This window comes from Anastrepha obliqua, chromosome 2 (assembly GCF_027943255.1).
Source record: "Anastrepha obliqua isolate idAnaObli1 chromosome 2, idAnaObli1_1.0, whole genome shotgun sequence".
In the NCBI taxonomy this organism is placed as follows: Eukaryota; Metazoa; Arthropoda; class Insecta; order Diptera; family Tephritidae; genus Anastrepha; species Anastrepha obliqua.
The window spans coordinates 89,135,280-89,162,408 of NC_072893.1; the positions used below are offsets into that span (position 1 = coordinate 89,135,280).

The following is a 27,129-nucleotide window of genomic DNA, read 5'->3' on the forward strand; positions in this document are numbered from 1 at the left end:
ACGACTTCTGATGCAACTTCGACTAAATTCACAAGTAATAGGCTTCTTTAAGACTAAATTTTTTAGCTTTAAACTGTAGAATTTGAAGTATTTAATTGTTTTAAAACAGCTGGCCTTTGTCTAGTGTTCTCTACTTTTAAATAAATATTTTGGAAAATGTTCAGAAAACGAAAACGAATTGTTGACAAATTAATCTGCCGGTTTCATAATATACGCATGGAGAGCTATTTAACAGTACCATATTAAAATACACATTTACACACATGTATGTGTAACATAAAATGTTGCTTCGGTAAATTTGGAATCAAATAGAAGCTGACATGTGTATACCTGCTCGCCTTATTTCAATACACAACTTCTCTCAAATATTAAAACAATTGCGGTCGTTAAGAGAGCGTTTAGCTACCGCGCCGATTCCGGTGAGAGCCAATAACATCTGTTCGCCGTGTTAAGAACTAAATATGCGTACATTGGCGGTAGCTAAGAGATATGCGAGACAGTCGGTTTTTTGCAGTGACTCTAAATGTGTGCCCGTTTTCGCTTGTTCGCTTCCGAAATAGCATTCAAATAGTTGTCGAAAAATCATTAATCATTTAGAAAAAAGGTGTGTTTGTACGTGTGGCGCCTTGATAACGTGCGCATCAATTAAAACTTATTGATGAATACACATACGAGTATATTGAAACACATAAAAAATTATCAAATTATTTCACCACTTTCGACAACGTTTTGTGAATACTAAAATACGTGCGTACACATGTGCATGTGTAAATAAGAAAAAAAAAACAAAGTGTGAAAATACATATTTGCAATGCTATTTAGTTCAGCCTCACATATATCATACATATGTACAGTGATAGAAAGGACCCCCAGTGATAACCTGTTCGAAAACTTATACCAGATTGGTATCAAAAATTCATATCAAATTAATATATCCTGTTCAGGCAAAATAAATAGATTTACATATACAAAGCAATTGGTTTTCAAACCATTTACTTAACAAACAACAAAATTCATATTTATTCATATCTAATGCAGTGAACAGAGAGTATTGGCAGGGGACGGGGAGGGGGGAGGTTTAATTTTCAAAAGGAGAGTTACAAAAAATTGGAGTCAAATGAAGAGCGTAAAAATTAAAGCTATGAGCAGTCGTTTTTCATAAATAACTCAAATAGTAAAGCGATGCATTCTTCAAAATATTATAAAAAACCAAAATACTCGCGCTGGGGAAATAGTTATGGCCTTGAATGCCAACGATGTGGTGTCAGTTCACCCAGCAACGATGAGAAGTGTGATAAAAAGTTAAGACTTTTAGGTAAAGAAGTTAGACTTTCGTCTAGAAAAACGTCAAATGTCAAAGAGATGTGACGCGGAAATTTCGCTACTCACTTTAAAGACGTATTATTCACTGATGAATAAAGAAGATCAGAACAACACCATCTGCATAATAAAGAAATACGACAAGTTCACTGGCTCCCAAAAAAAAAAAAAACTATAAAATCAATTGAAAACAAACCTTTTTCTAATTCATTTATTATGTATAATGGTATACATTTGATATGAATTATTTATAAAAGCATACAGCTCAGAGTGATAACTGAGTGGGGGGCAAACATTTATAATTTTATAATATGTGCACACATTGAAAGTTCCCTAGGTTATATCTCTTCATATATTTACTAATCAGGTTCGCGTATGTGAATTTGGCCAAAAAAAACCAGTGATTAACTAAAAATATAATTGAATAACGTCAGCATAATACGTCTTAAAAATCCTAAAGAGATAATAGCGAATCGAAATAGTTTAGTAGGTAAGTTTAAAAACAAAAACAGATAAAACGAAGTGTAAAAACAACCGCTTAACTTTTGTTTGAACAGCAAGCTGTTTATATGACCTCAAATTTATTACATCAAGCTACCACTTTTTCATATAGTTGACAAACATTACGTATTTATTAGTAAGGTCTGATTATGCTAACTGTCAGATAAAAATCTCAGTCAGAATAAAATCCCACTCATGCATTTTGCACGTGTCAGATTACCCGAAAATTAGAACAACTTAGGAAATTAATTTCGATAACAAAATTACGCATCACCAGCCATGCAGGTAAGAGCGTAAGCGAAAATTCTCTCCCAAAGAAAAGAAAGAGCAAAAAAATGAACGAATGGAAAATTTGCCATTACTTACAAAAACCAGTTGAAGAAGACATCTCACTTAGTTTGTTTACATGTTTTTGTGTTGACCAACAAAATTAACATAAATATAGTTATATACTCGTAAATTATTTTTTCTTTTTATATTATTTATGTATTTATTTAGTAAACATACAACCATAAGTTAATTTTGCAATGGAACCTTAAATTGTGAAATAGAAATTAATAGTAGCAGTGGTAAAAGTATTAGAGAATAGCAATAATAGTAGGGCTTAAGTAAAATAATAGAATATATATATACAGAATAGAATATTTGTATAGAGAATGGTATACATACACTACATTGAGAGAAAATAAGATACAAAGTGAAATGTAGAGGAGAAAAAAAGGTCGTCGAGCACGTTAGCAATATTCGGCAAAGTATCAAAATATTTCATGTCTGCAGTGCAAAATCCTTTTATATATACTTACATTTTTTAGTGGTAAAGCGGACAAAGAAAATTACATTACGGACACATTATTGACGTTTAGTTACCAGATAACTATATTTTACAGGGTCCGGCACTCGAAATATCATCAACTTCAGACCGCTCGCGCAGCTGATGCACGAGCATTAGCTGTCTGTGAGTTGGCTAAATGACAGTCCAGAGTATTGTTTACAAGCGCGCGGAAGCATTTTACCGAGAGTAAATGCGAAAAAAGAAACTAAGTAATGGACTTCAAACGTAATAGTGTCATTGCATTATATTTTGCTGGAAAATCACAACCAGCGATTGTTCGTGAGCCCGGCCAGCTTAAAGTGAATAAAGTTTTTGTTTTAAGTTTTGTTGAAAAAGCGACGAAGTGCAAATGGTGAAAGAACTGAAAATATCTCACGGTAGCATCCGCCGCATACTGAAAAATGATCTCAAAGTCAAACCCTACAATATCCAAAAGGTGCATGATCTCACAACAAAACAGCAACAAGTCAGACTTGAGAGAGCGAATCAGTTGTTTCGCTTGGCTGAAAGCGGTCAATTTCCGAACATTGTGCTTTCTGACGAGAAAAATTTTCAAATTGAGCAGTTCGTAAACTCCCAAAGCGATAAGGTTTATTTGACCGCCCGTTCCTACAAGAATTTGAGTCATCGATTGGCCCCCACGAGGCAGCTCCCGCCCCAGGTAATGGTTTGGGCTACTGTAACCGCAGACGGGCGCTCTCCAATCGTTTTCATCGAGCCTGGTATCAAGGTAAATGCGGAATACTACCGTGAAAGTATTCTGGAGGTTGCTTTGAAGCCGTGGGCAGACAAATATTTCGGTGGCAGACCATGGACGTTTCAACAGGACGCGGCACCGTCTCACAAAGCTCGAGTGAACCAAGAATGGCTAAAAAAACAGCGTTCCGAACTTTATAACGTCCACACAATTGCTCTGCACAATTCTTCTGACACGAATCCGATGGATTATTCTCTTTGGGCCATTTTGGAGAGCAAAGTCCGAACTAAAAGATTCACCAGTCTCGAGGCGCTGAAGTGGGTGAAAATACCTGCAAGTCACATTCGGGCAGCTTGCAATTTGTTTCTGGACCGTCTTAAGAAAATAGTCTAGGCAAAATGTGGTCATATCGAGCAAAAGTAAATTGATTCTTAATTTTGTATTATTTCCACACATTTTTTACTCTGAATTCATTAAAAGTAATTTTCCAAACTAAATTGATGGCCTTTTCAATTGGTTACACTTCGAGTGCTGGACCCTGTAATTGGATTAAAATCCATAAATGGGAAGATTTGGAATACTGAAGTCGATCTATGAGGTATCGGGGATCCTAAGTAGAAATGAGAGAAAGTTACACTTAACATTTAAACTGGGAAATATTCAGTATAATGTCGCATGGTTTTAAGTAATTTTTTGCTGAGTTGTGAAATTTAGTGTTGCCAGACACCTCAAAAAAGAACGAAGTTCGTATGCAAGAGAAATTTTAAAAAGTCGTTGACGAGAAGGGTGTTTGTAAATTTGCAGAATTTCTGCGTAGAACTCTTTTCAGCGTATTCGCCCTTTAGTCGAGCTTCAAAAAAATAACCATCATCAATTAAAACGGAGGTACGATAACCCCCATTCCCCATCATCAACACTGAACTGAAATACTTCATTTTTGTTGGTATTTTCATTTTCAGTAGCAGGCTTCGGGCAACACAGTATTGTTGTCGATTTTAATTAATTGTTATTCTTGTTTAAAATGGGACAGAAATATTGATAAATGCATTTGTATTCCATTTTCATTGAAATATTTTCTTTCATATGTCTATATATTTATAATTGGTGCTTACATCCTTTATTGGGCGTTTGCCGAGCTCCACCTCATATTTGTGGCTTGCGTCCTCATGTTGTTCGGCAAATACTTATTATAATGAAAATAATTACATTGTGTCAAACTATAGTGAAGCTGCCGAATGCACTTTGAAGCTAAATAATTTCAAAACTATTATTTCCGAAATGTTGGGAGTTAATGATTGTAAACGAACGCTCGCATGCGGTGGGCATACTCTAACGCACCAACCCGAGTGCAGCTCACAGGTTTCGACATTATTGTATTACATACGACACATGGACGAATCGTTCTTGCCAATCGCTACTTGCCATTTGTAGCGACCTCTGCACCTCTGCATATGATTTCTTTTCTTATATTTTATGAAACTTTATAAGAATTTTTGTAAGTGTTTTAGAAACCGTATGAAAATTTTAACTTTCTAATTTTTATTAGTTAGTTTATTTATATTTTTATTACTTTTAAACAATATAAGCTTTTAAAAAACAAAATAAAACACTGATTAGTTCCATTTTTGTGAAAAAACCCGTGCGTCAAGTGGTTAAATAAATCATTAAAGTTTGCCTAAAATTGCTCATGCAAAAATACTGATACAATTTGCTTTGCAAAGACGGAAATGTGGTCATGACGTATCTAGAGATATTATTATACTGTCACAATTAGGATGCAACCACAGCCATACAGTAACGTCAGTATTGAACGTTATTTGAGTGAATGGCTATACAACCTTACAGACTAGAACATGCGCGCAACGAAGGGGAGATGGCATGTGCTGGGGTTCATAACAATCCGCGAGAGTGAAAGAGAAAGTGTATGAGAATGGAAAGTTATTTGAAGATATTAAAGGCAGACAGCTGCGCGATTTCTTTAAATTATCTTAAATCACTTTAAGACTCTATTCAAAATCGAATTTTTAAGTAATTGTAAACAGAAATAAGAAGAATGGAACGCCGAGGATATAGAATAAATCTTACACACATACATCTGGACGTTCACACATTTGCGAATAAGGGTAGATTCACACTATGGTGCCGATCACGGTTCGTTCTCGGTCTAGTCTCGGTTCGGTAAAATCTTTCGACATCTACATTTGTGTTCTTACATCGGTCCAGTCGCGATTCATCGTTCGTTGAAAATGAAAATGAAATTGAAATTTTTTTCAATTCTCCAATAGGTTGCTATTGTCGAAAGACTGAACCGAGAACGCAACGTTATTCACACTATCAGTACAAGTCGCGGCAGGTCGATCACGCTCCAGCAAAATATTCTTCGAACTTGATCGATGCTGGAGTGTGACTGTACCGAAACTTGAACAGCACGGATAGTGTGAATACAGTCATTGTTTTTCGTTTGTGAATATTTTACCGGACCGAGACTGGACCGAGAGCGGACCGTGATCGGCATCATAGTGTGAATCCGGCCTAAAGGTTTGCCTATTTTATGTACTGACGCGTCATGACGTTGCCATATCATAAATCATTTATCATATATTTTTGCGAAAGACTTTAGAAATTAAAGCACATAAATCTTGGTAGCGTAAAACAGATAGTAGACGTAACGTCGTCTTAGCGCCAATACTTCTACATTCTTCTGATATCGCAAAAATGTAACCAGTAGCAAGCAAATATGGGAAAAAGTATCGAGTGCGTACGGAAATCGAAAAAAATCAATTTAAATGAAGGAAAAATGCGTACAAATTTTGCCGCTGCTCTCATTTTTAAATAACTCATTTTATAAATTTGTTTTAAAAAAATATAAAAAAAAACTGGGTAGAGTATATGTGGGCAATATGGACTATGCTGGTGATAGAGACTACCCATTTCTTGTCAAATAACAAAAGTGGATTTTTTTCATTACTCACGCGTAATTTCCTCGCCCAGTCGCTGTAGCTGTCTAAGATCGCATCATCATACCGGTTTCCAAGTATGGAAAGTATCAGATTGTTTGTGAAATTTATAACGGGTGATCAATTAAGAGGAGTTTTTTTCATTTGCGTTTTTTTTACAGATCGCGTGCGAGTTGTGGCAAACTGTCATCGTGGATTTGTTGAGCATCGTTTGGCATTTCATCATGGAAAGACTCACACCGCAACAACGTCTACAATTTGTTCAGCTGTATTATGAAAATCAGCGTTCTGTGACAAATGTTTTTCGTGCGCTTAGACCGCATTATGGTCAACATAATCGGCCTGCCTTAAACACTATTCGACATACCATCAACAAATTTGAATCCGAATATTCATTGGTGGATAATTCTCGACCGAATAGACCACGTCCAGCAAGAAGCATTGAGAATATAGCGGCAGTAGCAGAGAGTGTACGTGAAAACCGCGATGAATCGATTCGGCACCGTTCTCAGCAACTTGGACTGTCGTATGGAACAACTTGGTCAATTTTACGGAAGGATCTTCATTTAAAAGCATACAAAATACAGCTCGTACTAGAACTAAAGCCAAATGACCTTCCTGCACGTCATCGTTTTGCTGATTGGGCTCTTGAAAAGATTGAAGAAGATCCGCTGTTTTCGAGCAAAATTTTGTTCAGCGATGAGGCGCATTTCTGGCTCAATGGTTACGTCAATAAGCAAAATTGCCGTATTTGGGATGAAGAGCAACCAGAACAGGTTCAAGAGCTACCTTTACACCCAGAGAAAACAACGGTCTGGTGTGGTTTATGGGCTGGTGGAATCATCGGTCCATATTTTTTCAAAAATGATGATGGCCGCAACGTAACTGTGAATGGTGTTCGCTACCGTACCATGATATCGGACTTTTTGCTACCTGAAATTGAATCTAATGATCTCTACGACATTTGGTTTCAACAAGACGGAGCCACTTGCCATACAGCTCGTGAAACAATGACTTTATTGAGAAGTCATTTCGGAGAGCAGCTGATTTCACGTTTAGGACCTGTGAGTTGGCCACCAAGATCTTGTGATATCACACCTTTGGACTTTTTTCTTTGGGGATTCGTGAAGTCCAAGGTCTATGCTGATAAACCAGCCAAGCTCTGGAAGCCAATATTACGCGTGTTATTCACGACATACCAGTCGAAATGCTCGAACGAGTGATTGAAAATTGGACCTTCAGAATGGACCACCTTAAGCGTAGTTGCGGCCAACATTTGAATGAAGTCATATTCAAAAAGTAAATTCAAAGAATGTCCTTTCAAATGATAAATAAAGGTTTTGACCTTAATGTACATTTTTGTTTTTTTTTAACTACTGAAAAAAGCACCTCATGATTGATCACCCGTTACATAGCTAACTACCACTCAATTTAAAACAACGGGCACGATTCATAGGAGCATTAGCTCCTCGGCAGACAATGGCAAGCCTTCGAGTGTACCATATTTCTGCCATGCAAAAAGCTCCTCATAAAAAACCATATGCTGTTCGGAGGCGAGGTAAAACTGTAGGTCCCTCGACAACAACGAGCTCGGTGTATAACCGTTATATATATCTATATAAATATATATATGTGCATATATTACATCTTCTGATTTGAAACACTCTGCTTTTCCTTTATTCAACTTTTTCCGTATTGTATCTGGTATTCCTTTCACTTCCACAGTATGAACTCGCTGAATCTTTTATATATTTCGGTATTTGACCTTCAGCAAAGTAAATTTTTTTCATTTTCAAATCATTCTCTCCTTTGTTTTTCTCATTCGTTGCAATAAATAAATTAATAAAGCAGAAACCCTGTTAAAAAGCAATTGGTTCAAATAGGCATCTAATTGTAGCTAATTGGATGTAGTTGCACCGGGTTTTCTACGTTCTACGGCTAAAATGAAAAAAAAAAAAAAAAACAAAATGTAAAGATAGATAATCAACTTTTATTTCGTTTGAAAGCTTGCGCCACTACTGATACATATCTATCATCACATTAATGACGGTTATGCACTCAACTACTCCACTTCAAGTGCGCTTTCCGAAAAAACCCATTTTTGGTTTGCCTAATAATAGATCTGATTTATTTGACACCTGCAACAATATATGATAATTTTTTGACATTTTCAGAAAATAAGTGCCAACAAACTCTTTCAAACCACATTGGTAAGAATGAAAACAGGTAAACTGCAATGAATGACAAATTATTTAATTCTTCATTCCTTAGTGTTTATTTGGGTTTTTGAAAATTCGTAAAAAAAAAGCAATTCATACTGCATTCTTCAGTATTATGCGATCTGGCTCCACTCAAAAATATGCATTGTACTTACACATAATAAACATTTTTATTAACTCCTCAGTATAGAGTTTGCACTACGTTTTATAACACAAATGTACCTTTGTGCAGTATAGTATACTGCTAAATACTTTGCAGGGAAAAGCCAAACTAATATGGAAAGACAGTAGGTTCTGTTTTTATGCGGTAGATACGTTCCGCAAGAAACACCATAAAAAAAACAGCATAAAAAAAGCTACTAGTTCTATAGTAAAACTATAGATACGTTTCAAAGGTGCTAAAATCGCATAAATCTGAAATAATGTAATAAAATCTATAGATCTATAGATACGTTCCATAGACCGCATGAATCTGATATAATTAAATAAAATCGCATAAACAAAATATTGTATTTTTGAAAATTATATCTTTATTTAAGAAACGTCAGAATCGAAAAATAAATTTAAGTCAGAAATAAAATCAGACAATACCCACATGTTGCGCGTTCGTTTAGGATTTGGCGTAAAATCACTTTCGTCACTTGAGGAAATGTACACGTCTGATCTAGATAGTTATGCAGGCGCTTCCATACTTGTAGGGTTAGCATTTCTGATGTAATCTGTGATGAGTTTTTGCTTAGCTGGCTTAGAATCTTGTTTATATGAACAATTCCCGGTAGGTCGACATGCATTTTGTAATTTAAAAAAAAAACCGCACTATTTCAAAACCGCATAAAAAAAAAGCCGCATGAAAACAGAACCTACTGTATTCCAGTTCAGATACTGGTAGCTTATAGAAGAAATCGCAATTGTTCGTGACTGCCATTGACTAGAAAAATACCAGTAGGATTTCTTTTTTAGAGAAAGAAAGAAAGTAATATATATACTTATAAATGTATTTATATATCCAAGTCAATCTAATAAAGGCAACAATTAGTTAATGCATGAAATTTATTCGCATTATATGTAGCCTCACCCCACAAGTCAGTAAGACTAGAGGAACGGTTTTATAATATTGCCAAACTAGCCCTGCTTAATCTTTAAAACGTCTCAGGAAATAATTATTATACTTCGCTAATGTTGGCGCTGGAAACGTAGGGCCGATCGATCACAAAAAAGGTTTATCTTTGACAGATTTCTGCAATAAGAATTCTAGCCTGAGCATTCTATCAATAAAAATCTTAAAAACGTGTTTAACACCGATATAATAAAAATTATAATAAAATTTTTACGCAGTTTTTTGGGAAATGAATTTTATACAATATCAAAATAAATGTAAATATGGATTTTAATTAAAGTATTTTGCTCCATATCCTATAATAAGCTTTACCAGCGCCGATTAACCAGAAAAGCGATTAAGAAAGCAATTCACTCCAATAAAAAACGGGTTTTCCTAAAAAGGGTCATCAGGACCATGGTAGAAAAATCTTCACCGCAACCGGACACATAAAATATTAACCCGAAATTTAATTTCTACCCTAAATATTATATCTTTATTATTATTTTATTTTTTTGAAGAATTTGTTTTAATTTTTTAGGAATTAGTTAAAGTGTAGTATGAACCAACTTTTGAATGTTTATCTAATTACTGCACCTCAACGAAGTTTCATTTAGTTAAAAAAAAATATTCTGTATACCATTTTAGTACAAAATAGAAGTTTTTTTCTTTCGCCAAACGTTAGTAAGTGGCAAATACATAGATGAAACAACTAGTATAAATTAACATATATTGGCAGCCCTGGAATAAAAAAAAATAATTGGCGCGTACACTTCAGTTAGGTGTTTGGCTGAGCTCCTCCTATTTGTGGTGTGCGTCGTGATGTTGATCCACCAATGGAGGGACCAACAATTTCAAATCGACTCCGAATTGCAAATGATTTTTAATGAGGAGCTTTTTCATGGCAGAGGTTTGTCATTGCCTGCCGCGAGGCGACGCTATTAGAATTTACTTTTTCTATCATTTTGGTGTTTCATGCACGGAGATTCGAGCCAATGCACCGAATGGTAATCACGCACCAGGTAGTGACGAATCTTCCTCGATAACTTTGATGTCGCTTTCACACGCCAATTTTTCGCCAAGTGAGCCGAGCAGAAGAGTCGCGAATAGAAGAAACCTAGAATATTTTAGAACGTTGAAATAGAACGGATATTTCTTTTTTTATTTTAACTGGTCTAAAACCGGTTAGAAAAATGCCACTTGTTAACATTTTTCATATTCAAAATAGAACACGAACTGCTTGAGCTGACAACTAAACTGGTAGTATTCTATTTACTATACTCCTTCGTTTTATAGCTTCCTCTTTGAAAATGTATTCCTTTGGAACTTCAACAACCTTTAAAAAATTAAATTTATGCGAAAAAGAAAAATTGAATATGCAGAGTAAAACTTATAGGTTAACGTGTAAATTAAACTTTTCCTGAATAACAGAATACGTTTTTCTTTTTTCCGGACGGTGTTGCCTAAGCCAATCCTGGGCGAGCAACCAGAGTAATGCCCGAAATTTTCCTTAAGAATAGTTTTCAATTTTTTTTATTTACTGAGAATATTTTAAAGAACCTGAGAACATTTTCTACGTATAAATAAAAATTAATGCGCTCGAACTTGATAAAAAATTATTCGCATATAATCATAATTAAGTTAAAGCAGACTCTAAATAAGTTAGAGCATACTCTTTTATTATATTAGCCGACCCGAGCTCTAACTAAATGATAGAAGGGGTTTTTTCTAATAGCGGTCGCTCCTCGGCAGGCAATGGCAAACCTCCGAGTGTATTTTTGCCATGAAAAAGCTCCTCATAAAAATATCTGCCGTTCGGAGTCGGCTTGAAACTGTAGGTCCCTCCATTTGTGGAACAACATCAAGACGCACACCACAAATAGGAGGAGGAGCTCGGCCAAACACCTAACAGAAGTGTACGCGCCAATTATTTATTTTTTATTTTAATAGTAAAAATACTTTATAAGTACTTCGTTCGAGGCCCTTGCAAAGTAGTGTTAAAAATATTTTTTTATTAAAGCTCTGTCATCAACAATAATTCCTAGTAGAATTAACCTATCAATGATTTGAATTACAAAATCAGTCGGTGAATAGTACGTGAGGAAATTTTTTGATTTTGCATTTGTTTGGTTTAATATATTATTTTTATGAATATAGTGTCTATTTCAATTGGCCCACAATAGTCGGAGATATTTTTTTAATAAATTAAAAAAGGAATAAAAGCTGCCTCTCAATAGGAATTGCAGACCTCCAAGTGTATTTCTGTCCTCACGGCACTTTAATGTGAAAAACATAGAGGCGCATAACACTTTCTAAGGTTGGGTGCACTAAACATTATTATCTACTTATAGTATGTATGCGAATACATACATATTCATTTAAAATCTTAGATACTCTTATAGCTAGTTTCTAACAAACTCTTTCCTTTTTCCATCACTGTTCGTTACTCACAGCATAGAGACAAAAAGTACTTTCTTGCTAGAAAAGTGGTGCAGTAGTCTCGTGCTTTCAAGTAAAAAACGAGTGCTTGCTTGCAGACGAACATGTAAATTATACACAGATATGCATTAATTACCCTGCAGGAAAAAATTCTAGTGGTGAACTAAAGGGCGATTTTTAAGAGCTATAGGAAAGATTTTCAAAAAAACACACAAAATTCAGAAAAATGGATGAAATTTTTATTTAAATCGATTGACCGCGACTGCGCTTCAAATTGTCCACCCGCTTAGTCCAATTTTGGCATACTCTTTTCAATGGTTCGGCCGGTATCTCACATATAAATGCTTTAATGTTGTCTTCCAATGCGTTAATTGAAGTAGGCTTGTCTGAATAGACAAGAGCTTTAACATAGCCCCACAAAAAATTAACTAAAGGCGTTGTATCGCACGATCTGGGCGGCCAATTGACAGGTCCCGAACGTGAAATAAAATGTTCACCGAACTCACCTCTCAACAAGTCCATTGTTATGCGTGCTGTGTGGCATGTGGCACCGTCTTGCTGAAACCACAGCTTACTATTCACAGTTACGTTACGATTCGCAGCATCTTTGAAGAAGTACGGTCCAATGATACCTCCAGCCCATAAACCGCACCAAACTGTGACCTTTTCTGGATACATTGGTACAGGTAGCTCATGCAATTCTTCTGGCTGATCTTCACTCCAAAATCGACAATTCTGCTTATTTACGTACCCATTGATCCAAAAATGAGCTTCGTCGCTGAACACAATTTCTCGATAAAAAAGTGGATCTTCGGCCAACTTTCCAAGAGCCCATTCACCAAAAATTCTGCGTTGCGGTAGGTCGTTCGGCTTCAATTCGTGCACCAGCTGTATTTTGAAAGGCTTCACACCTAAATCCTTTCGCAAAATTTTCCACGTTGTTGAATAACAGAGGCCCAATTGCTGCGAACGCCGACGAATCGATTGATGGTCATAATTAACACTGGCCGATACAGCTACGATATTTTCTTCAGTTCGCACTCTACGTTAGCGTGTTGGTGGTTTGATGTCCAATAATGTAAATTTGGTTCTAAATTTAGTCACAATAGCTCGAATAGCCGCTTCAGTGGGTCGATTAAACTGACCATAAAATGGAAGAAGTGCGCTATAAACTTTCTTCACAGAACACGCATTTTTATAATAAAATTCAATGATTTGCAAGCGTTGTTCGTTTGTAAGACGATTCACGGTTAAATTATAGACCAAACTGAAGATGTTTGACAGTGAAACAAAACACAAAACGTGCTAATAAATCACCCAATATACCTAGATATTAAAAAAATTTTGTTTAATTTAGTTTTTAATATAGATTTTTTATAGTTTCCATTGTGTACTTAGTTTGATAGGAGGATAGTTCAATTTTTTTTTTACGTTATTAGAAAACAGCAAGTAGAACGAAATTAGAACTATTTATTGAATATTGAGCCTTTTGAAACTTAAAAGCACTTTAAAAAATTAAAATAGCCATTTGTTGCCCTCTTTGCTTATATTTCTTTCGTCTAGCAAACATGTTTGCACTTCTCAATCTGCTTATGAAATTATTTATTGTATACGTATGCTGCTTAGATCCTATAACCCTCCTCAGTAGGTAGCGCCTATACCAAGAACTATCTAGAATGTATCATGTAAAGCGGTGTGGCAACAAAAAACATATTTTTGCGTTGATGAATGGTTCCCGCAAAGAAGAAAGCACTGAACATAAATCAGAAAGCATAACGATAAAACATGAGATGATAAATAAAAGTTGAATAGGTATATTAGTGTTTGATGTTGTTTTTGCAATTAAGTACTTCGCACTTCGTGTACGAAATTATTACAATCGTATGGAAGATTGCTATCTGTGATTGTGTTTGTGCACATTTATTTATTTACATTTTTTACATAGCGATTCACTATCAAAACGTCAACAGGTCACAATCAAAATGTAAATAAATAAATGTGCACAAACACAATTACAAGTAATCACACTTCAAATTAAAAGTATTTTCGTATCAACAAATGTTAGAAACTATGAAGATATGGCGCCTTTGGAACTAAAAACGTATAAGGAAGATATTCATAAATTTGAGTACAGATTCGTAGACGCTACAGACGTGGCGCATAAAATTATAAAACAATCAAAATAATATCAATTTCACCTTCAGAGTGAAAGCAGCAGAACTGAAGTTTTAGAACAAAATTTTACACTATTTTAAATATAACGATAGAAGTAGGCTACCGAACTTTCAAAATACTTCTGGTTAACTTCTTATTATAAGTCCTCCTCTTATACAGCGCTGTCCATCAAACATAAAATCGAAGTTTCCTTTGGTGAAATAAATGCCAAAAGCCTAGAAAATGTACTGAAAGAAGGGATACTGTAAAGCTAGTCGCGGAAATCATTTAAATGAAATTATGTTTCTTGTTTAATGGCCAGATTTGCTCTTTCCAATAGAAAAATATTTTTGTTAGAGAATATTCGTGCGTATTTTATTTATAGCTGAATTTCATTAAGCTTCCAGAAATTCTCCTACAGCGACCACCCCGTACTTGTCCTAAGACAGGGTAATGCCTCCACTCTAAATTTAAGTCGAACATGATTTATGGCTAAAATGTTAGCCATGATTTATGTGGTCGTTGTTCAGACATGAGTGCGATTGCATTGTTCTTTTTCGTATATCACGAACACAATCTCAGTTTTTTCGTAAATAAACCGGTGTCATAACCCCAATTACTATCAAATCAGCTGATTCCTTCAAAATCGCTGAGAGCCAGCTAGCAACCTGATGTTGGCCATGGCTCTGTATTCTGTACATCATGGCTGATAATATCACATACCTATATTAACATATGAGATGCGTCATGCTAAATTCCCTAAACTCGGCTCCACTTACTTATCATATTTAAGTACAACTATCAGAAAAAACGCAGTTTCCTCTTTTACTATGCCATGCGTATTTATGTTTGTATAATCGTATTATGAAAGAAGAGCCAAATATAGTAGGTGGCTGCTACCTTATCTTACGTTTCAATATGTTCCACTTCAAAAAGTCTAATTAGTAGGAAATTTACATTTATAAACTAATAAAAGTAATACGTTTTGGCTGTGCGTGAAAAATAAATTAAAAAATACTTTAGCGATAAGAACCTGATTTGCAGTACGCTAAATTTATTAAGGTAATTAAGTACACAGCATGAAAGGAGAATAGGAAAAGTAAACTAAAGTGTTGTTCAATATATTATTCTCATTAATTATCTGAGGAGTTCACTTTTCGATCTAGTATCGGGTGTTTTTTTTTTAGCTGCATGAGAACTGTCAATATTGTTAACTTTGACAGCTGAGATGGCAAATTGTGTTGGCGTTTCCGTTCAGCAAGGTTTGGCAAGTCAACACGAATCTTTTAATGCCTGAACAGCGCTTCCAAATCGTGGAAATTTATTTAAAAACAATAAATTTGTTCACGAAGTTCATAGAGCTCTGAGCATCATCGGTCTCGAAATAAAGAAGGAGTTGCCGTTACGGTAAATAACGATCGCTATCGAGCCATGCTGAATGAAATTTGTTTCTAGTACTCTCATACTCTCAAAAAATTAAAAAAATAAATGAATAATTGGCGCGTACACCCTTTTTGGTTGTTTGGCCGAGCTCCTCCTCCCATTTGTGGCGTGCGTCTTGATGTTGCTCCACAACTAGAGGGGCCTACAGTTTTAAGCCGACTCCGAATGCCAAATGTTTTTTATGAGAACCTTTTTCAAAGCAAAAATGCACTCGGAGGTTTGCCATTGCCTGCCGCGAGGCGACGCTATTAGAAAAAACTTTTTCTGTCATTTTGATGTTCCATGCACAAAGATTCAAACCTACGCACTTTCGAATGGTAGTCACGTCCCAAACCATTCGGCTACGGCGACCGCCATTCTCAAGAGGTTAGTCATAACAAAAATATTATCTAATCTCGGACGATTTTCTTTAAATATTTGAGATTAGATGAGGTGCTCGGCGATAGTTTATGTAACATTAGTAAACAATTATGAACCTCTGAAAATTTAAGAAAACCATATCAGAGCTATCTCAAAACCTCACTTCGTGAATTGGAAAACCCTTGAACACTTGAAAATATTGCTGAAAAATATGTACATACATCCCCACACCATGACACTCCCACCTCCAGTGTACTTACTATATTGCATTTATCGAATTCGGTATTGGGTTTTTTCAAGTTTGACTCAAAACCTTCCATCCGATTGAAAAATATTGAACTCACTTTTGTCGCTAAAAATGGCGTTGCTCCAGAAATCAAGAGACTTAGTTTTATATTCCTTTGCGAACTCTGTCCATTTTTTTATTGACATCGGTGATGAGTGCTTTCCTTCGAGCCATTTGCGAGCTATACCCGGCACATTTCATGGCCCCGCGAACTATTTTCGGATGGACTTCTTTATTAATCTCTTCAAGAACTTCTGCTAACACTTATAGTACATTGATGTAGTTTTTGGATTCTTTTTTATTTTACCTTGTTATATGGCGTTCATCACTGAGGGTCATTTTGCGAGGTCTTCCAGTATGAGGTCGGCTCTTTAGATTTGTTTGCCCTTTAAAACGTTTTATTATGCTATAAAAAATAAAATGACTTCGATTCAGCTATTGCCCGATTTCTGCACATGATTTGACCTCATTGTGGATATGCAAAATTATTTTTCTTTCAGCTTCAGTTGTGTCTGCTTATTTCCGTATGTATTAATAACGCGAGAGCTAGACTTGAAATGCCCAAATAAGCTGAGTTTCGAATGATCATATTCATAACGGGACTTATTCAAAAGCATAGGTTGCTTTGTTAGACAAATCAATTCACTTAATTTTTAAAATTCATATTGTGTTTGGATAATTTCGTCCCTTGAAAATATGAGGAGTCGTATGATTTTATTTTTGGAGTACAATTTTGTTAAGTTTATGTTAGTTTTAAATAAACAAAAAATTTGTGTATTTTTCTTAGAATAAAATTTTTAATTACATTATTTTTTTCTTGTATCCAAAATTAGTTGTTGTGTGAATAATTTTGTCCGTGTGTGTATGGGTGCGCATGTGTACGAATGGTTCAGGCAAGAAGGTATTGTATTTATATTGGGTTAAATGCATATTTTAACAAATAATTTGCGATCCATTGAGGTTTCCATTAACGAACATCTTTTGTATAATGTCTTAATGACAAATCAACTGATAATTGTTATCATTTAAATAGCATCCGAAAACCACATACAAGATTTCACTTATCAACGTTATTTTTGTATTGGCAGTAATAATTAACTGCCTCGTGTACTGATGAATTATTTTCCAATATTTTTCATGTCATATTTAAAATCCCTGTGAAAGACAGGGGATTAAAAAAATATCCGATCATAGGCGCAATTTAATTTCAAAAAGCGAAAAGTGGAAAGTGTTGGCTATCGCAGTGAACATTGAAAAATTAATTTACATGCTTTTTGAAAATTCGAAGTGGGTTTCGAAAAGTATTTTAGTTGAAAGTAATTTCCTCAGTTTCACAGGCTTACCATCCGTGATGGCTATTTTTCGTATATTAGTTCACACGCTGTTGGAAAATTATAAGACCAATCAAACATTGGCATCTGCTGCCAGCCGGTATGTGTTTCAATGAAACGTTCTTCTATAAAACAGTTCAAACAATTTATTAACGTAACGGAGCAGCTTTGGAAAGCAAAAAAAACTAGTTGGACACGAGTCATAAATTAGATATTATAAAAACTCTATTCATACTTAAAACAATTTTTTTTTTTTTGAAAAAATTAGATTCAAAATTGTCCCATTCCTTGACAATTGCAGTATTTTGTGTGTTAAGGATTTTCTGTATATATGCGGTGCACATGGAAATACTTATTGGCTAACAACACGAGCCCATATTTCATTTCGTCCTATGAGTTTGCCACAGAGTGTAAAAAAATGTGTATGTAACTGCATGACATTATTGATAGCCCGTTTATTTTTTGTCAAAATTACACAGATCTGTACTTCATACATTCATACTTATGTGTATATATTATACATATACACATGGCGGAAGCAGAATTACGACTACATGCCGTCCATGTGTGGCTCACGTGTTTGATATTCTACATACACAGTCATGGAAGTTATGACTGTGAAAAATATTCACTTTCGTTGTCTGATTTGATAGTCAATGCAATCAGGCAACGCTTACTCAGGCCGAATGATATGATGGCTCATTTCTAGGTGAATACATGCGGCCAGAGCATAACAAGTTCGAAGTCCTTACTAAAATAGTTGTGAAGTACAGGGTGGGCCATATAGCGTTTGCTTTTTCAACCACCTATTTTTTTGAGAATGGTAACACAAATGACATGTCAAATGTGTTCATAATTTACTTAAAGGTTTGACATTTACGAAATGAAACGCTATACGCTTGAATAAAGTTGGGAAATATTGAAAACCTATTTCCAAAGTGGTGAGTCTTCTTCTTCTTCCACGGTTACAGTAAATGGCGAGCGTTACCGTGACATGCTCAACGAGTTTTTGTTTCCAAAAATTGAAGAGGATGACATGGACGACATTTGGTTTCAACAGGACGGTGCAACTTGTCACACTGCCAAATTCACACTCGAACCGCCTCGGAGCTGTGATTTAAGCCCGTTGGACTATTTTTTGTAGGGAGCCGTTAAGGACAAATGCTATGCGAACCATCCAGAGACGATTGATGCTTTAAAACACGAAATCGAAGTTGCCATTCATGAAATTGGAGCCCAAACAATCGAAAATGTGCTTAAAAATTGGGTTGATCGAATGGCCTACTGTAAAGCCAGTCGTGGCAGTCATTTGAACGATATTATTTTTCATTCATAAATGACAACGTGCAATCTTCAAAATAAAAAAAAAGTTTGAAAAAATATTGATAAGTTTGTTTTTATAGCCGATTCTAAAAGCAAATTTTACATGGCCCACCCTATATTAACAAGGAAACACCTCTATCAGAAAAATACTCACAAAATCCGGAAGATAAAAATATCTTTTTACTGCCAGGTCAACCTTCAGAAAGAAATGTGACTAAATTATTTGCCAAGTCGTATAAACCACGTTGTTGCAGTTGTTGTAGCAGTTCATCAAGTCAGTACGGTATAGTCACCGATCGGCAGGTCTTGAAGGATATGGCTACACTAGTTTATTTAAAGAAGTGAATGGTACTGAATTTGAAATTTTTTCTAAACAGCATGCGGTCGCTGGTGTTTCTCGCAGGCATTTTTCTTGTATAGCAACGTCAGTTTCGCTATTTAATAGCCACTTCTTCTCGTATTACTTACACACAGCTGTGAACATCCATTTTTTTCTTTCGTCAAATCAGCATTTTTATATTCACAACACTTTTTTCACAACCTAAGGAACAGTTTCTGTGTAAAAAAATAATTTGGTTTAGTTGATATTTTATTAAAATTTCTTTTTTTTTAAGAAAGAACATTAAATGATGGAGCAAAAATTGCAGTATTTCAGATAATTTCAATTTATAGACAATTACTTTGAAAATAATTCTGAACCCATATTTAGTTTTATCGATGATGTTAATCTTTAGATGCGTTGCCTTATTTTTTATGGCTAGAACACATCTTTCTTCAATGGAGTCAGCAAGACGGCGACCTCTTTCTAATGGAATTTTATATACAATAGTATTACCCCTTTTGAGTTACTTCCCACCGATCTTTATTATTTTTTTTTCGATCTTTATTATTTATTTTTTTATTAACATCAGTCTACAAAGAATGAGGTCTTGCAAATGCGTTAGCCACTACATAACCTCAATCTTATTATCCCCAAACCATTACTTTACCCCTTAATTGATTTGTTTTGGATCGTTGTTTTGATGCAGGATCTATTTTAGTAGAATTTCATATTCGCCATAAGGGAACATGCCACCTTGATCAAAAAGTTCCTGGAATACTTATGGTATATTTCCCATCAACTGCAACCTATATATGCCATCATTTGATCCAGCTCTCGAAACATTTCTGGAACTCTAATTTCGGTGTAGCCATCGGAGTCGTCTTCGGTTTTTCTATTACTTTTTTCCGACTGTTAAAGTTCCAAAATGGTTCCCCGTAGTGGTTGTTTGACTCGATCAAACAGAAAAAAATAATAGAAAGCCATATCAGGTGATTCCGATGGCTGTGTCATCTTATTTGTTTCGTTCTTGGTCAAAAATTCACGGATAATTAGGGCTCTGTAGAACGGTGCGTTATCATGGAGCAAAATCCATGAGGTGTTTTCTCACAAATTCTTTCTTTTTTGGTGAATTGCTTCACGTAAACGTCTCAAAATGCCCAAAAAATAGTCCCCATTAACAGTCTGACCTTCTGGAAAAAATACCAGAGCTCTCAACTCACTCGCCTGATATCTGGATTACGTATCGTACTCATAAACCTACGTCTCGTCTCCAGTAATGATGCGTTTCATGAATATTGGGTAGAATTCAGTCTTGAAAACATGAATTACAAAGAATCTTAATCACGGATGAGGCATCGTAATAAAATACTTATAATAATAAAAACAGAACTCAAATGAGTTGATTTAGAGCGTCCCCTGCCGGTTGGTCCGGGAACTTTTTGAGATAAGATAAAAAATGTCCGTTAAAAATATTTTCTGTGTTTTATTTCCATTTATGCTTCCTCATCTCTAAATCAATTTGTTCATAGCAACTGTATTTATAAACTCGCAGGTAATTCCATGATATGATCGCTTAGTATTTTGCAATGGAGACAAATAACAAATATCGCACAAATCTGTTTGCTGTTTTGGTGAATTTCGTCCTGATAAGTTTATTTTCATCTTTTTTTTTGTTTTATCTCTCTTAATTTCTAGCATATCATTTTTCGTAATAACCATTAGTACTTCAGTTGTATATCTCCAGTTCCAAACTATTCTATTAATATAAATATGGATGTGTTAACAATATCACTTAGCAACGTTGTTTCCATGTCAAAATGTTGTAGATCTATTTGAGTATTGTGAGAAGTTCTAGCCTTTTTTTCTACAGCCAGCAAACTCCATTAGAACGCAATGTTAAATTTTTTTCGTTTCTCCTACATCGATCATTTCATAAAAAGCGGGAAGAATCCAGTTGTACGAACTTCACTGACCAACAATAGTTACTGAACACTACCAAAGAGGATATCTTCAGGTTCAACTTCGCCGAAGACAGTATTAATCCAGGTGGTTTGCATTTGTTTACAGTGAGTTGAAGTTTTAAAATTTTGGACGAAAGTACAAATAGTTTAACAAAAATATTAATATACCTGTAAAACGACTTCAAATATAATTTCTGTCTTCAGACTGCTTTGGTAGAATTTAACGAGGAATTTCTAGTAGTTCTTTTTAACCCTCTACCCCTAACGTGATGTACATTTTTAACCCTTTCTCAAACATGTATAATGAAAGCTTAGTAAAAAAAGCAGTTAACGATTAAAACGTTGCACAGAAATTTTTAGCAGATAATTTTACGGGAGGTAACCGAAGATAAAAAACTCGCACGGTTCAAATAAGCGCACAAGAAAACTTTCTCCAAGCTCCGAGCCTCTGAGGAATAGAAAGATAATCGATTTGTAAGAAAATATTATATTATATTATATATTATATAATAAATTTTTTTGACTTACTGACATATAAAAATAGTGTGAAGTATTTTTTGCGAATAAAGTAGATACCAGGTTGTCTTGAGGATGTAGTTTTTTGCGGCAACTACAAAAAACTCAGACCCTCTGGATTACTGTCTCCGCCTTTGAGATATCCTACGGCATATATATAACTTCATAATAACCATTGACGAAATTAAAAATGCTTACAAAATGATTTTGCCTTAAAGTTCTTGTTATTAAAAATGCCGAATCGTTGTTGCTTACTTCATCACAACAAATCTTATTTCAAAACAATAAAAAATATACAATCAAGGAATCGGAGACTATATTAAATAAGAAAGAACATATGTAAGTCGAATACAACAACCTTAGAGTAAATGGATCTAAGAAAGAAGAATTAAATTTTGAAGCAAAATATACTCTTAATAGCCGACCTTTAATAACGGCATTCATGGGTAGTTGACAGTCCGTTATTTACAACAACAAAAAACATAAAATATTCCCCATAACATTTTAGGGAATGCTATTTAAGCGCCAGTGCGCGATCGGATGTAAGTCCGGGTCATTTCAATAATGTAAAAGTGGCTGTGGGAGGAACAATTGGTAGTTTGTTGGCTCCATTCAAGTTGCTGAAATTCATATTTGAGCTCAAGAAGGAGACTATAGATATGTCTAGGAGTCAGCTCGATTTCTAGCAGAGGGTTTCTGGTGTGGTATCTGCAGTAGGAACCCAAACTGCTCGCTAAACAAAATTTTATGCTCCTTGGGAAAGAGCATAATAGTTTCACTGTGGAAATGGTATTCAGGTGGTATCAGGAGACGCTCGAATTGGAGTAACATAATCAAATACCGGCTAGCTTGACTTCCTTCGTCCAACTTGTAAATAGAGTGGACGTTGTTTTGATAGGAGAGAGTGTAAGGCTTCTATGGTGAAGAATCGTGAAAACTCGCAGAGGCAACATTTCACTTTTGAACACACATTTATCAATGTCATCAAGCTGTTGTCAGTAAGTGAGGCTAGGAGAACTCTTTCTGGTGGTTTGGCTTCGAGATGTAGAAGCTATCAGATAGTAGCCTCTTTCTTTAGCAGAGGCAGTACGAATCAATGACAGGCAATGCTATTTATCCTCCCGCACATTAAAAACTTAAAAGGCGGATTGATATGATTTCAATTTAATTTCTTACTTTTGTTTAGTTCTTGTTTTAATAATTTTGAAATAAGTCTTACTGTGATGAACTGAGTATGTTGAGAATATTGAAAATTTTATTAATTTTTCATTTTTTTCTTTTTGTTACCCTTGTCTTAACTTTCATTCAGAAATAAAATATATAATTAACAACAAGATTTCTACTCCTAATTTCTTTCAGTGAATTTTTTCCCAAAACATGTCCAGCTCAGAAGCAATAACAAACACTAACGGGGAATGCAAATACAATGATTACAATAGATACGACACTGATGTCCTAAATACACATGAACTACCAAATGATGAACACTTCATGAAATTACGGCTAAACTCAGAAGCATCGAACGATAAACCGACCCCACGGCTATGTCCGGAAGCAACAGTGTCAGACAACATCGAGGTGCCGTCAATGAAGCGTAACATTAGCGATGGCAACCTATTGCCTAGTGAGATAAAGGAGGCGCGTGTGCGTGTCATCTATACGGGTGGTACAATTGGCATGGTCCGGAATGAGAATAACTGTAACTAGATTTTGTAGATTTGAAATACGTAAACTATTTTAAATTATTTTGTTTTGTTATTTATTAATTTTCAGTTTTGGCGCCCATTCCAAATGCCTTGGTGAAGATCTTACGTAAATATCCCAATATACACGACGAGAGCTATGCGCAGGAACGTTTTGGCTCAACGGCATCGATGGCGCCGCTTGTATTGCCATTTGTACAGGGCGAGAAACGGCGCGTCATCTATCAAATAACTGAGTATAATCCGCTCCTAGATTCAAGCAATATGACTATGCAGGACTGGGCGCGCATTGCCAGGGATATTCATGTAAGTGCAAAAATACTTGAATTGCTCTTTTTTCCTTTTTTCACTGCGTACATCTTCTTTGATTTTGCAGCAAACTTATGAGTTCTTTGATGGTTTCGTCATACTCCATGGCACCGATACACTTTCCTACACAGCCTCTGCTCTCTCATTTATGTTGGAGAATCTTGGTAAGACTGTTATTATTACAGGCTCACAGATACCTATATTTGAGACACGTACCGATGGCAAAGACAACTTCACCTCCGCCCTAATAATCGCCGGCAATTATGTAATTCCGGAAGTTTGCGTATTTTTTGGTAATAAGTTGATGCGTGGCAATCGTACAGTGAAGATTAGCACAGATTGTTTGGAGGCATTTGACACGCCAAATGCCGCGTATCTGGGACGTATTGGCTTGAATGTGGAAATTGATTATCGGCTCATTTTTCGGCCATGCAGCATTTCGCGCTTTTCGGTGCAAACGAATTTGGACGAGAATGTGGGTATCTTGCGTATTTTTCCAAGTATTTCGAGGCTGTCAATACGCGCATTCCTCGCGCCACCTATGAAGGGTATTGTGCTGCAATCATTCGGTTCAGGCAATGTGCCATCGAATCGGAAAGATTTTCTCGAGGAACTGAAGGTGGCATGTGATCGAGGTGTAATCATTGTAAATTGCACGCAGTGTTCCAATGGCGGTGTGGCGGCGCTATATGATACTGGAAAGGTTTTGTGGGACATTGGCGTATTGCCCGGCTTTGATATGACACCTGAAGCGGCACTAACGAAGCTCTGCTATGTGTTGGGTAAAACTGAGATGTCTTTGGAGCAAAAGAAGGAGGTGAGTAAGAGTGAGGAAGAAACGCATACTTGTTAAAATAAATGGGATTCCTGCTTTATAATTTTGTTTTTGGATGTGAAAATCTATTAATAAAGCTCGTTTATTCCTTTAGCTAATGCAAACCAGTCTGAGAGGCGAACTCACCACCACAGTTGGTGCTAAAATGGAGGAATTCGATTTGGTAGATGCTGTTGCGCGCTCTATGCATTTATCTACCCCAGAAGAGCTGGGTCAGATGTGTGCTACACTATTTCCAGCTATGTTGAATACGGCGGTGCAGGAAGGCGACATAAATAAGGTAGACAATTTGAGCAGGGAACTAAACATTTTCCAGCCGCCAAAAAATCATTATTAGTAATCCTAGTTTTTTCCGTTTTTGTTTTTCCCTTCAACTTATGCATCACTTGTCTTTACAGATTATCAACCTAAAAGCGTACGGTGCCGATTTGTCCTGTGTGAATCATGATCATCGCACTGCCCTCCATCTCGCCTGTAGTATGGGTAATTTTGCTATCGTAAATCACTTACTCATGAACGGCGTATCTGTGCACATACGTGATCACTACGACCGCACTCCCCTACAGGAGGCAATTTCCGGCGATCATCACGATATTATACAGATACTTATTAATTGTGGCGCACATCTGACGGGCTCATCACGGGCCATCGGTGAGCAGTTATGTACAGCTGCCGCGCGAGGCGCCCTACTACGTCTGCAGTCATACCAACTGGCTGGTGCTGATTTGGCGCAACCGGATCCCTCCGGACGCACAGCGCTACATCTAGCCGCCTTACATGGACACGAGCAAGTGGTGCGATTTCTGTTGGATATTGTTGATAATCCAAAGGTAAAGGATATGTTAGATCTTACACCGTTGGATTATGCGCTCAAAGGAGGTCAACAAGAGATAGTCAGATTGTTAGGCGGCAGGCCGCCAATGTTGGAAATGACCAAAGAAAAACAATAAACGATTTTCTGGCATTTTTTAATTAGAAAATACCGGTAAACCAATTGTATAGATATTTTTTAACAAAAAGTGAATGTTCCTTAAAAAATGTTAACTAAAATTAGTAAACTAAGCTGCATCTATAGGCAAAACATTGTAAATAGATTTTATACAAAAACAAATACTAAATATTATATTATATAAAGTAATGTAAAAAATGGTATGAGCTTCATATTAAAAAATTCAGCGAGATACATTTATTGTGTATGAAAATTATGTATATTCTTTTAAAAGCTTGGTGGATTTAATTCGTAGTATTAAAATCAATGCACAGCAAGGAATCAGTATATTGTAATCCTTTTGTTATATAATCTCATTAATGTATGTACATATGTCTGTACATCCTTAAATTGCATATACTTTATTTTCTAATATGTATGGTACTTCTTATATTCGTTAATAAATTATTAATTCTTGTTAAGTCACTCAATCAAATGTACATTTTTTGATATGTGTACCAACGCAGAATGCCGCCTTTGTGGACAAAAATCAAAAGATTTTTTGTCTGCAATGGGAACAAAGCTTGCTATTTTTGTAAAGGCAATTTACCAGCTAAAAAGACTTAAACCTAAAAGTCCTTATAAAATAAATTAATTGTCGCCAGGATGCCACTAAAGTTGACAAATGTAATATTAAGAATTTTGTTTTTATTTCTTAAATCAAAATTTTTTTTTTATAAATTTCCAAAAGTGGTGATTTTTAGTGAAATAAATAAAAAAACATATTTTTATTTTGTTTAATATTTTATTTAACTTTCGAAAGATAAAATAAAAACCTGTTTCTTTTTGCCCTTTTTCTGAAATAATGCCTTTTTGGCAAATGCATAAAATCTTGTTTCAACTAACAAGTATTATTGTTTGCGGATTTGTGGTTCAATAACAAATGACTTTCATCATTACGTTGTCGACCTGATAAATTGATTCAGAATTTGGAGAATTATATTGCACACATAAAAAACCAACGCCTTAAGTAGGTCCTCTATTTGTTAAGCAACTCTAACTGAGAATATTACCTTCAAATTTTTGAAAGTGCAAAATTCTGATAATTATAAATTTGGTTGTTCTCCATTATATTCATTCGATGGTTTAAGTACTTATTAAACTTTGCCTACCGATTTTCTTTTAATAGCTTGCAAGTACTAGTTGCTTTGTTGGGAAACCAAAGTGGAATTCAAAGGAAATTTAGAAATAGGTTTGGTTTGGTTATAGATCAAATGAGAACAGGGTTCCGAACAACAAACGAAGGAAACACGACCCGATTTTTTTTAATATTGCAGTAATCAAATAAAACTAAACCATTATTTAGTTTTTTTCAGATCCTTTATAAATAATTGGCCTTTACACCTTTTATAGGGTGTTTACCCGAACTCCTCCTCTTATTTGTGGTGTGCGTCCTTTACTAGTATCAAAAAGGCAGCAAGTTTTGAATAAATATCTATCATTAAATATCGAAGGTCTTAAGAAATACAAACTACATTTTTGGCAAATTTTCAACAACAAACTTTCTTTCAAACTCTGCGTGTGAGTCAATTCTAGC

General features: G+C 35.4%; 1 protein-coding gene across 2 annotated transcripts; it reads left to right on the top strand.

Annotated features, from left to right (window-relative positions):
* Positions 1-729: 729 nt before the first annotated feature.
* On the top strand, positions 730-26,282 carry LOC129237858 (L-asparaginase). Of its 2 annotated transcripts, none has more exons than XM_054872819.1 (7): positions 730-747; positions 1,688-1,810; positions 23,093-23,456; positions 23,531-23,766; positions 23,837-24,586; positions 24,699-24,884; positions 25,003-26,282. In XM_054872819.1, exons 3-7 carry the CDS (start codon positions 23,135-23,137, stop codon positions 25,552-25,554), a joined length of 2,046 nt encoding a protein of 681 aa, XP_054728794.1. In that variant the 5' UTR covers positions 730-747; positions 1,688-1,810; positions 23,093-23,134; the 3' UTR covers positions 25,555-26,282. The 2 variants fall into 2 exon arrangements, with proteins under 2 accessions (XP_054728794.1, XP_054728793.1); XM_054872818.1 differs by having other exon boundaries at positions 23,117-23,456.
* Positions 26,283-27,129: the final 847 nt, after the last annotated feature.

Bases quoted from the DNA above. Each gene is read 5' to 3' on its own strand.
- LOC129237858 (XM_054872819.1), top strand. From the start codon at position 23,135: ATGTCCAGCTCAGAAGCAATAACAAACACTAACGGGGAATGCAAATAC. The intron at 23,767-23,836 runs GTAAGTGCAAAA...TTGATTTTGCAG, and splicing joins GCATTGCCAGGGATATTCAT to CAAACTTATGAGTTCTTTGA. The intron at 24,885-25,002 runs GTAGACAATTTG...TTGTCTTTACAG, and splicing joins AGGAAGGCGACATAAATAAG to ATTATCAACCTAAAAGCGTA.